Source organism: Crotalus tigris, unplaced genomic scaffold (genome assembly GCF_016545835.1).
Source record: "Crotalus tigris isolate CLP2741 ecotype Arizona unplaced genomic scaffold, ASM1654583v1 scf7180000017753.6788120, whole genome shotgun sequence".
NCBI classification, from domain to species: Eukaryota; Metazoa; Chordata; class Lepidosauria; order Squamata; family Viperidae; genus Crotalus; species Crotalus tigris.
Genome location: NW_024096615.1, coordinates 1,202,578 through 1,215,169, shown reverse-complemented (window position 1 = coordinate 1,215,169; position 12,592 = coordinate 1,202,578). Strand labels below are relative to the sequence as shown.

The 12,592-nt window shown below is 45.0% G+C and overlaps 1 protein-coding gene across 1 annotated transcript in view; it reads left to right on the top strand.

Moving 5' to 3' along the window:
- Positions 1-1,996: 1,996 nt before the first annotated feature.
- The window catches only part of TMEM131 (transmembrane protein 131), a 134,584-nt gene continuing 123,988 nt past the window's right edge, over positions 1,997-12,592 (top strand). The window contains exon 1 of the mRNA XM_039340650.1: positions 1,997-2,304. Coding sequence (XP_039196584.1) covers positions 2,118-2,304 — 187 coding nt within the window. The 5' untranslated portion in view covers positions 1,997-2,117. The remainder of the gene's footprint in view (positions 2,305-12,592) is intronic.

The following is a 12,592-nucleotide window of genomic DNA, read 5'->3' as shown; positions in this document are numbered from 1 at the left end:
GCAATTCCCAGTCAGTTCCCAAAGTCTCTGTCACAATACACACCTACAGTCCAAGAGCAAGGCTCAAACACATACACACGCACATACTCCGTGCAACTTCCCGGCAATGGACGTCTAAAGGAGCTGCAACGCTCCAGGGGCAAGTCAGGATCTCAACCTCGGTAAAGTTCACGATTGATGACTCGGAACTTTGTGGCACGGAGAGTCCACAGGGAACGCAGCAGAAACTCAGAACAGAGCTGCGTTGCCGTTAGCCCACAGACATTAAACAAAGAATCAAATACGAGTCCACAACAGCAAAGACTCTGGAGCAAAGTTCTTCTCAGAGCTGTGGAGAATGTTGCCGTGAAGTACAACACTTGTTCCTGACAAAAGCCACTTCTCACGGTGTCTCCTTAAATGCCACTCTCCAGGTGATCCTTGTGATGGGGGGCGGGGCGCTCTCCCAAGTAGTCAGGTCGCCCTGTGCTGACTCTGCCTCCTCTCCATTCTCTGCACTCAGAGATCAGGCGAGGGAGGCATTTGCTCATCTCCAGAGCTCCACTGCCTGCCCTTTCCATCTTCTCCCCCATTCCTCGGTCATCCTGCACCCTCTCTTCCTCCCCCCCCTACTCTTCCGAAGCCCAAAGGATCCAAAACTGCCTTGTCCGTTTGTCCCAGGTTGTTCCTCATGGGCCACAGGGACTGTGCCATCCCCGTCCGCCCTGGCTCCATCTCCTCCTCCTCGGACCCGGGCTCACGGGGCCATGACAAATAGTTTGGTTTTTACAATAAAATTATGTTAAGTAACATGAAAGCCATGGTCTGAAATAAAGAGTTTTTTGTTTCACAAATAGCAGTTTGTTACATGTGGTTTAATTTTCTTCCCATATCTATTCCAATTTCTCTTCATGAATCTTTATTCAAGGTGTAGGTTACATTTTTGCATACTGTACACCTTATCCCACTTGCATCCCACATAAAATACCTTGTTTGATTTTGGCTTAGTAGTCATCTAAACTCAGCCATTATGGATTTTAGGGGTTTTAAAAGAGTTTAACGTTTATGCCTTAATTTGTGGAAATCCCTTTACTCTTACAGGGTCTTACAATTTACTTTGAAACGAAGTCACCAAAGCTAATTCCAGTGAACTCCTTGTACTTATTTTTCCAAATTCAGCACCCTTCCCAACTAGTCTATTACTCAGAATGGGGACAATGGCAGTTGTAGTCCATTCCAATTCAAGGGCAACGAGGGAAGTGCTGTACAATTCTTTGTGTGTGCCTTTTGTTTTGAGGCGACCGATACTTGGTTTCTCCGTGCAGAAAAGGCATCAGTGCGAGAGGCGGGACTTTAGTGAAAGTTCAGGCATTAGCCCAAATGCACAAGGATTTAAAAGTGAGCATCGGATGAGAAATAAAGCGACTATGCCTGGGACGATAGATAGGATGGACGAACCGAATAAAACTTATTACAGAAATATCGTGATGATTGCTGGTGAACTCCATGGCGTATAACTAAAGACACCAAAACTCCCATTTTAAAATTACTGAACTTCTGTGCTTGCAAATATCGCGCACATTATGAGAATTCGAAAGAAATGTTACAAACAGATGCTTTTAGAGCGCTTAACAAACTGGACATGGTCGCTTTAAATGGAAAATCAACGCTCTTATGAAACATGGCGAAACTTTACTTCCGGAGCACGGTTTTTGTTTTTTAAATAGTTTCAGAGGCATCTATTTGCAGCCATCTGCCCTTTCTAAAGATGATGGAATGGCCTCAGCCCGTTTTGGCCTCTGGACTTCTTTGTAAAATACTGTATGGTTAGTACCTTGCCCTTATCCAAGATGGCAACTCTTCCATTCCCATTTTTTTTTTGGTCCGTCCTAGAGGGGCGGAGCCGAGCTCGAAGCACGCCCTCCTGCTTATTGATGCACGCGGATCCGAGGGTGTGTGTCTGTGAGTCATGTGCGCGCGCCGAGTGCTCGCGCCCCAGCCGCGGCTGCCTCAGGCACGCGCCGAACGACAGAGGGAGGAGTGAGCGAGCGAGAAGAACCGCCTCGCGCACTCTACGGGCCAAAGAGGGGCCCGCAGACAGACGCGGAATTCTCAGGCGCTGAGGCGGCAAGAGCGTGATGGCGGCGGCGGCAACGAAGGCAGCAACAGGGCTGAAATGGGAAACTACTCCGCGCTCCACAGGGTCTTCCTCTCTTCCCGTGGTGACCGAGAGCCTAGCGGCGACGACGGCAGTCCCCTGGCTAGGAGTAGCGCTGCGGTTATTGGTCGCGCTGCTTCTCAACGCGGCCCGGGCCGACAAAGAAGGTGAGGAAGAAGCTGGCGATGGATACCTCCTACAGGGGCGTTTAACCGAAGCGTCGTCTCTTAGCTGGAGTGGCCCAGGGGAAACCTAAAGGAAGAGGGCGATGTCTTCAGAGTCTCTCTCCCTCCTTCTTTCCCAGATGGTTCCTTTTTATTGCCTGGCCGCCCCTCTGTTGGATGGTCCTGTGCAGTTGTATCTGCGGGTCCTCCCTAATGATTTTCTGGTTAGCATGAATACAACAATACTGTTTCTACGCCCCCTCCCCTTTCAAAGTTTCTGCATCTTGGGTGCCATTTCCTAAATCACTGCTTTTCACCTTTCTCGAAGGTCCCTTACGATTTCTTCTCGGAAATTTTACTTCATTTTCTTCTTCCTTAGTGCTGTAGTTCACTCTCGTCCACTCCCAACCGGGTTGCCAACTCACTGCCCGGCCCTGTTAGTTGCTCCACCCGGCTTGGGACCTGCCTCCCCCTGGGCTTGACTTTCCCCACTTTGTAGCCGGGCCGTAATAGCTGAAGCTGTGCCTTAGCCTCTCAACTAGATTCTTAAAGCTGAAACAGTTACTGCACCATTTTCAGTCAACGTTAGAGTTGGCTTGCTTGTTTAAAATTACTCTAAATTATTTCTTCAGGCCACCCTGAGCTTCTTTCTTTACCTCACTGGATAGCTCTCCTTCCTGTCCCCCAATCGAGAGATGTTTGTGAAAGTATAAATATTGTAATACTAATTTTGCTGCTTGGTTTATGATGAGTGGGAGTGATGTGTGGTTATTGTATTGAAGCATGTATTCAGGTTGTGAAAAATTTCTAGAGGGTATAGAAACAGTCTTATCATATACACTTAGTCTTGGCTTTAGTGGTTGATAGCAATCCAAGAGGAACATGAAATGAAGGAAATGTACCCTCAACCTTCAATTTGGTTTTCCATAAGCACATATTAACATGTTTGGACATTTGTAAGATGGAACGTTTAATTTGTTTTAATACGTATATTTTTCAGCTGCTTATTTATAAAATATAAATTATTATTAGTTTAAGGCTTTATCACAGCTCAGGAAGAGTTTTGGCCCTGTTATCAGTGGGTGGTTTGTCAGCTGATTTTTAGAGCAACAGAGAAGTGGCTTTAAGCCAGGAGTCACAGAAAATAAATCATAGCAGGTATTCTTGGAGAAGGAGCATGTCAAACAAATGCTATATGTGAGCCATTTTTCTAATAAGTGCCTATTTGATAACAATGTTTAACTGTATTATGAAGATAAAAGATAAAATAAAAATCTACTTGAGTAGTCTATATTTCAAAATTTTAAGTTTGTCAGGGAAACTCTGATTAAGGAACTAGAATCTGTACTGACTACTGATTAAAAATTGTTAGAAAAATACAATATGCAGATTGTATTACTTTCTGATTCTATAGCTGATATTTCAGAATGGTCCTTGTCTTGTGAATGGCTTGTGGAGATTCTGTTTGAATAAGTTGCTGCTTCATCCTGTCTTAATAATGTGCCCTCATGCTGCCTTCATGTGTTGCCTGGAACTTGCGAAGTCAGCAGTTAGCTCATTGGTAGATTTCCTCCATTCTGCCTTCTGATTTATTTATTTATTTATGTAAAGCATTTATATTGGTACCCAATTCAAACATGAAATTTTGGGAGGTATATAAATAGATAAACAAAAATATCAAATATAAAATAATATATAAAATCAGATATAAACAATTGGCAGCCAGGAACTAAGATTTATTGCCTTTTTATAGGAGCTCTAATCATTTTTACCCAAATGTTCAAGGAAAGATCAGGTTTTCACTGCCTTTGTAAAGGCCTAAAGAACTGGGGCCTACCATATGGTTGAGTGGGAATAACTTTAGAGCAGGGGTGTCAAACTGCTGGCCCAAGCCGGATGTGTCATGGTAAAACCGCGCCCACCCCGTTACTGGCAATGTGGAAAAAGTCGGGACATGTCATGACATGCCACATGACGTTGCAAATTTGACACCCCTGCTCTAGAGGGCAGGCACTGCCCTGGGAATGATATGCCCCTTAGATCTCATCAAATGACATTATTTCAAGAGTGTGCCTCCCATATGAAGCATTTGGAATGGGTAGATGCCATTGGGAGAAAGTGGTGCTGCAAATAATCAGGGCCTGGCCACAAAGAATGGGTGATAACCAGCTTCTTAAATCCCACCCAGAAGCCTATAGGAAGATTATATTTTAATTAATTGTAGCTTCTGGATAGTTTATTGGGCAATCCTGTATAGAGCTTATTGTGGAAACAAATGAGATGACTAAGGTATGAGTGACTGCAAGTGGGGCTTCGACAAGATGAAAATGTCTCTGTTAGTTTATAGTAGTTTCTAGGCATATTGTTTGAAATGGATACTTTATTGTATAGAAAACTGGCTTGTTCAGAAGTCTTGACATGATACTTGACATTTCATAGCTGCTGAAAACAAATATTTCTACTTCTGCATATCCATTTGAATAGGTCTGTGCTTCCAGTATCTTCTGATACTAAACAAGCTTTTTATTTAGGGCATCTTGGATCCTCTACCTCTGCATTCTTCAATGAATTTTATATGACATTTCCATCAGTTGGCTTATTTATTTTAAAGGAGTACAGAATATATTCTTAAGCTGATTCTCTTTTTCAGGTTATCTGACCTTAACTGGATTGTTTGCTTATCAGAAAATATTTTGGTCTTGTGACTTGGCAATTTGTTACTTTTAACTTCGATTGTAATGTCTGCTATTGTTGATAACTGTGTAAGCAATTAGTCAATTACCTGCACAATGATTTAGAATTTTAAATCAAAATTTAAATACAAGTTTTAGGAAAAAGGGAAAATACTTATATATATATTGAAATCTTGTAATATAAAGGTAAAGGTTTCCCTGTCCAGTCATGTCTGAGTCTAGGGTGCAGTGCTCATCTCAGTTTCTTGGCCAAGGGAGCCAGCATTGTCCAAAGACATTTTCTGTGGTTACATGGCCAGCATGGCTATATGTCAAAGGCATACAGAATGCTGTTATCGAAATGGTACCTATTAATCTATACACATTTGTATGCTTTCAACTGCTAGGTGGACAGGAGCTAGGGCAGGAATGGGAGCTCATGCCATTGCGTGATGCTCGGGTCTTGAATCTGGGCTGTCAGTGTCAAACCTGGCTCAACTACATAGTTGCCTGTACCTGCTTTCACTCATTGCTTTGCCAAACAGTGACGGGAGGAGAGTGGTGAATTCCTAAGGATGGAGGGAGGCTATAGAATGCAAGTGAACCATCTGTTGCCGGAGAGGTGTTATCTAACAAGGCCAAGTGATGAAGAATGTTTTGACCGAAGCAGATGGTTTTTCATAAAGCAAAAGAACTGAACTCAGTTGGTGAACTATGAAGTGTATGTGGCCCAGAGGGAAAAAGGGAGTTACTTATGTGAGTTTTTGCGGGAAAAATCCCAGAACTGACTTTGCTTCTGCCACGCCTAGGTGGATTTTTCAGTGAGCTGATATGTTGGCAACAGGCAAAGAATCAAGAGGAGAGGAAAGAGCCGGATGAATCCTTGGCTCAAGAAGCCTCAGTGGTACTGCAGACCGGGGCAGGGGTGCAGCCAGCAGGTGTGCATCGTAAACTGAGGGCTGAAAAGCCAGAGCCACAGTCAGTGAGCTAAAGGGAATAAAAGAAGACTTGCGGGGTGGCAAATTGGGAAAGACAGCAGAGGCCGAGGACTTCCTAATCCCCACAGGAGTTAACGTGACCCGAGGGAGCAAATGAAAGGTGAGGCAGTAGACTGAGAGGAAGTTCTCCAGTATCGCCCGCAGCCCATCAATGGAGTAGCTGGGACAGAAGTTCAGGGACTGGAGATCAAGAGAGCAATGTCACCAGGAGCTAAGGCAACCATGGCCAGGACAGAGGCAATGAAGTTGCTAACTACCTCGTCCCCTCCTACAGCCAGTGGTGCCAGCACCTGTCAGGACAATTGGATCCCCCTTTCAGGGAGCAGCAGCAAAGAATTTCACCATCCTTCCTCTCACGTGGCAGAGAGCAGCCCTGGTGGCTCAAGTGGGGATCGAGGCCTCTCCGTCTCCCCTCCTGGCGGCAACAGTGGTCCTACCATCTGGGTACATCGTGGTAAGAGACAGGCAAACACCACCCTCCCTCATGGTTCAGTTCAATGGGGAGCCGGGCAAACTGGCTTCTTAGCCCAGATGTGGCACCACATGGAGCACTATGCGGAAATGTACCCAGATGGTGCAGCCCGGGTCAACGCAGTGGCATCCAACCTGGAGAATGGCGCATCTGGATGGCGCATCTGTACGATGCTGGGTCGTGGGAGCTGGGCAACCTGGATGTATTTATACAGATCGTGTGAGAGCTGTTCAAGGATCCCATGGCCCAGTGTGCTGAATCCCGTATCCGCACCTTTAAGCAGAGAAAGCGGCTGGTGGCAAAGTACATCCAGGACTTCCGCGGTCTTGCCAACCACTTTCCTGATGGCACGAATGTACCCTGGTCTCCTACTTCCAAAGGGGATTAGACCAAGAGCTATAACAGAACTGCATGCCCCAAGGGGTGCCGCAGAACTTGTAAACATGGTGGTGGAGATCAACCTGATGGAGTTCCAGGACTACACCCCACAGGAAAGTCAGCCCTACAGTATATCTGAAAGAGGCCCAGACCCCAGGAGAGAGAAATGGGAGCTCACCATCAGCCAGAAGGGGCAAGCCTCGCCAAGTCCCAGGGACTTGCTCCGCTGCAGAAAGGATGGTCATCGAGCAACCAAGTGCCTCACACCATGACCAGCAACCGCTCCTTTGCCTACCGCCAACTCAAGGAAAAAAGAAGTTGAAATAGAGGACATGTATGGGGCAGTGAAGAAGAAAGAGCTCTGACCAACCCCCAAAATGGTCCGGTCTTTTACAAGACTCATAGCGAGGGGGACAACGATTCGATGGTAAGTGGCACCATAACCCCCATGACGGCCCAGGTAGGGATTGTGGTGCCCTTGGGAGAAAGAGGGGCCACCATGGCATTGTTGCACTCAGGTTGTACCTATTGCGTGATTAGCACCAGGTGGTGGAGAAGCTGAGACTGAGGCTAAGAAGACTAAGGCAACCCATGGCATTTTCCCAACTACACGGGTCAATAATGGGGTAAGCCAGCCACTTGTCTAACCCAGCCAATTTGGCTCAAAGTAGGGATTTAAGTAGAGACTATTAGGTTTATTGTAATCCCCAGGATGACTGAGCCCATGGTCCTAGGACTAGTGTGGTGGATAAAGTGGAACCCCTCTGTAAGCTGGAGTAGAGAAAAGTGGTGGATGCAAAGGAGAGCTACTAATCAGCAAGAGCCAGGGAAAATGCAAGAAGCCACCCACGCACCTGTGGCTACAAAAGTGAAAGTGGAAACTGCAAATACACTAAGAGGAAAAGGGTTAGAGCTGCTAATTCTAGCAGAGTATCGCAACCTAGCTGAGGTTTTTAGCAAAAAGGAATCAGATGTGCTCCCACCTCACTGACCCACTGACTGTGCGATAGAGATCATGCCAGGAGCCAAACTGCCTAAGTCAAAAATATACTCTATAACCTCCAGAGAAATGGACAAACTCCAAGTGTTTATAGACAAGAACCTAGTGAGGAGGTTCATCCAGCCAGTGAAATGTAGCATGGTGGGCAGTTCAAAGAAAAGAAGGAAGGGTCCCTTAGACTGTGTGTTGACTATAGGGGACTGAACTTCATATGTGTGGAAAACGTGTACCCTCTCCCCCTTATGAGGGACATGCTAGGCTATTTGGCAAAGGGAAAAATCTTTACGAAGCTGGACTTAAGGGAGGCATATTACCAAGTGAGGATTAAGAAGGGGACAAGTGGAAACAGTGTTTAATTGCTCCCTAAGTTGCTATCAGTTCTGAGTAATGCCATTTGGGCTGCAAGGGGCCCCTGTCGTATTCATGCAATCGATAAATTAGCTCCTGCATGAGCACTTGTACAAGGGAGTCTTAGTGTACTTGAACAATATATTAATATCCACACCAAGATGCCCGAAGAACACATGAAGCTGGTCAGAGCAGTACTCAGGAAACTTCAGGAAGCCAACTCTACGCAAAGCTATCTAAGTGTGAATTCCATAAGACCCGCTTAGACTACTTTGGATACCTGATCTCCAAAGAGGGAATGGAGATGGATCCCGGTACGGTGAAGGCAATACGGAAGTGGGAGCCCCCTAGGACCAGAAGGCAACCACAGAGTTTCCTAGGCATTGCAAACGTTTACTGCCAATTCATCCCCACCATTGCCCAGATAGCTCTACTGATCACCTATTTGCTAAAGGGGGAGGAGTGAATCCAAAAACCAGCCAGCCCCTGGATCTTTCCTTGATTACCAAACCACTTTTGAAAAGTTGAAGCGCCTGTTTGCTGTGGAGCCAGTCCTGAAACACCTCAAGCCAGAGGAGCCATTTGTAATAGAGATGGGTGCCAGCAATATAGCAATGGGGGAGGTCCTACTGCAAAGGAATGCAAAAGGGGAATTACAACCCTGTGCCTACATGTCTTCCAAGTTATCCAACACTGAAAGGCACTGGGCTATCTGGGAAAAGGAGGCTTACGCAGTCTGATGGGTTCTCCTATTATGGAGATAGTTCCTGGAGGGTAGCAAGATCTCCTTTCGAGGTCTGGACAGATCATAAAAACCTGGAAGTGCTGAAGGCCCCCCAGAAGCTATTCCCTAAGGATATCCAGTGGTCCCAATACTTTAACTGGTTCAGCTTCACACTCCAGTGTCTGCCAGGGGAAAAAAAACTTGCTTGCAGTTGCCCTCTCCCATATGCCACAGGACAATAGTGACTGAGAGGCAGTGGTGATGTCCATTATTCCATCCAAGCAGTGTACAGAACTGGTTCTCACCCAACAACAAGCAACACTCCAGCCAGAGCCAGCCCAAGACTTAGCACAACCGTTAAAAGATGTCCTAATAAGAGATGAGTGGTTCCAGCAACACAAAGACGACCTAAATATATGTCCCAGCCAGCCAGCAGACGTGGATTTTACAAAGTAGTCATAATGTAAGGGCAACAGACATTTTGGGTTCTTAAAGACCCTGCACCTAGTGAAGAGACAAATCTGGTGGCCAAAGATGAAAAAGGACATAGAAGCTTATGTGGCAAAGCTGCTCAAAGCACGAAGCTGAAAGCACCAGCCTGAAGATGACGAATGGGACTTCGTCGAAACGTCGCCAAGACACTTCCAATTTTACGTGGGAGAAAACCCGAACAACCAAAGACCTACATACAAATACCCGCGAAAACCTCAGAAAACATATATAAATTCTGAGTTAGCCATGGAGAAGAGACAGGGGAGAAGAGGAAAAACTTTAATTTGGATGGCACCCTATGGTTCACTTTCAGGCTTGCCATAATTTAACTCATACAGATTCACGTATCATTCTGGATATAATTGTATTTTAAACTGTGATATGAAACTGAATCCAGATTAGGCTAGAATTCCAGTTTAGATTGCATGTTAATTTGTTCATGTTTCCTCTCTCCTATTTTATCCTTTCAACAATTCTGCTTATTCAGCATACAGTACTTGATGATTATGTATAGTTTTGTAGTTGATCTTCCTTATCAAGCTGTTAATGTTTTATTGCCATCCTGGATATGGTATTACAGTATAACTACTGTTTCTTTGATTTCTAATCCTGCCTTAGGCATGAAAGCCAGCTGAGTGACTTTGGGCCAGTCATTCTCTCTCAGTCCAACCCACCTTACAGGGGGTTGTGGGAAAATAGGAAGAGAAAGGAATATTTTGTATGTTCCCTGATTTATATCCCACTTTATTTATAAAAATAATAAAGGTGAGATATAAATAAATAAAAATTATTTTGCAATTAACTTCTTGTTCTTTTTAAAGCACTATTAAAATTTAAATCATATCTATATTCAAGGACTGTATCCAAATTTTGTGTTTTAAACAATTCATTGTTTTTAAATTATATGTGAAATAATATACAATATTGTTTTGGGTTTTATAAAAATATTTTAATACAAAACCTATCTTATACATAAACATTGATCTAATTGTTTTTTAAAATCCATTTCTCGATGAATTGTTAATAATATAACAGAAAAATTGGAAAATTGATATATGTCCATGCTAATTTACAGAAGGAAGAAATATAGCAAAAATAATTCAACGCATTTACTGTAGACTTTTCATCTTATCCCAATACCCTCATGTGTTTTTTTTAACTGTTATTTAATGGAGGGAACTGGCTCATAGATATTCAAATATGTATTTTGGTTGGTTGAGGCCTTGTCTCCCTGCGCATATTGTATCTAGCTATTATACTGAAGTTTTTTTGATTTGCCTGAGAAAGAATGATTTTTTTTGTACCCCAATCCTGATATTTTTTTGCCATTCTTCAGCGCTAAAATATTCTTAACATGTTAGTCCTCTTTGTGCACAGTTTTCCCAAACAACAGTATTTCCTTACTTTGGCCCCTCTTTCAACGGTGTTTATAGGATTTCTTTTTCTCCAGTACAAAATAAAGAATGAATGATGAGTAACAGAATAAGATACTGGGACTAACAATGGGCATTAAGACATGAATAGGTGTTATTTTAAGGGTAATTTGGTAGAACTTGAATGGATGATGGTTTGGCCAGGTCTTTTAAGACAAGCTGATCTGCTTAAACAGCAAATGGAAGCCATGGCCTACTTTAACTAAAATGCCTTGATGATAGTAACTCATATTCTAATCACCACTTGGTTGGATTGTTGTAACATGCTCAAAGGGGATGCCTTTGGAGATACTGCAGATTGTAGCTGGTATAAAATGCAATAATTAGATTGCTAACTAGATAAGCTGGACAGGCAGGAATAATACCTATTTTAAAATTGCTGCATTAGTTGCCAGTAGTTTCTAGGCTTAAAACAAAGTGCAGCTTAATACCTTCAAAGGCATTTCTGGTGCAGCATCAGGATATATCAGGAAATGCCTTGGCAGAATTGAACTTGACTATCTGATCCAGTCATTAAAAGAGGATAAATTGCAAGTCCCTCCTCCATATGATGTGCATGATCAGATAACAGGCCTTCTCAGACGTATCCCTTACTTTATGGAATACCCTCCTCCCTGTAGAGCAGAAAACCCCAAATCTGCTGGCATTTCTTAAACAAGCAAAATAATTGGTTTGAGCATTTGTTCAGCCTTTTGATCAGCGGTTCTCAACCTGTGGGTTGCGAACCTTTTTGGGGTCGCACGAGCCTTTCACAGAGGTCGCCTAAGCCCATCGGAAAACATATATTTCCGATGGTCTTAGGCAGGGCTTGTCAACCGCCTTCTTTCCCTTCCTCCCTCCGCTCCACCTCACTTATTTGTGGAAAATATGCTGCTTGACGGCAGTCTTCACGAACTCTACCAAATGTGCCCTGCAGGGGGCGCATGAAGAGCGCAAGCGCAGAGCAAGGCCCCGCCCTCCCCAGAGACTCATTGTGCAGCGACCGGATTGACTTCTTCTCGTGCATGCAGGTCAGCGAAGGGGAGGCCGCTGCAGCACCCAACTCCTGCGCCCGACGGCTGGCAACTCCCAAACTTGCGCTTGTCAGCCGGGAGATCTGGTGATGGCCGCCGGTCTCCTTTGCCACCCCATCCGTTCTCGACTCCTCCACCACCCGTTCATGTTGAGCCTGCCAGTGCTTGACAGGGAGAGAGGGAGGGAAGGAGGAAGGGACTCCTCCTCCTCTCCTAAGCTTCAAAGCACAATCAGCTTCCCAAGGGCTCCACAATCCTCATGAAAGTGGGGGAGAGGGGAGAAGCAAAGGGGGCGAGAAAGCTCGCGGTGGGCTCAAAGCAGCACCCGTAAGCGTTGGTGATGAGAAATTTCCCACAAACCCAGGGAAGAGGTGGAGAAAAGGAGCCACCTTTTCTGCCACCTTCTTCTCCTTGGCTTTGCGCTCTTCTGTTCCTCGGCAGCCGGGCTGGCAAGCCTCTCCTGGCTGGAACTTCCTTTCCTTCCCCCCCTCTTGGTCTCTTCCTACTTCCCACCCTCTCCCCTTGTCCCTTCCTTCCATTCCTTCGCCTCCCTCTTTGTCCCTCCTTCCCTCCCTCTCTCCCCTTGTCCCTTCCTTCCTTCCTTTCCTTCACCTCCCTCTTTGTCCCTCCTTCCCTCCCTCTTTCTCCTTGTCCCTTCCGCCCTTCCTTCCTTCCCTCTTGTGCAGGATCAGGGTGAACCTCTACAGCTGATCTGCGCTTTTGCAGAGCAGCCAAGAAGCAGGTCAGCTGTAGCAGCTCTC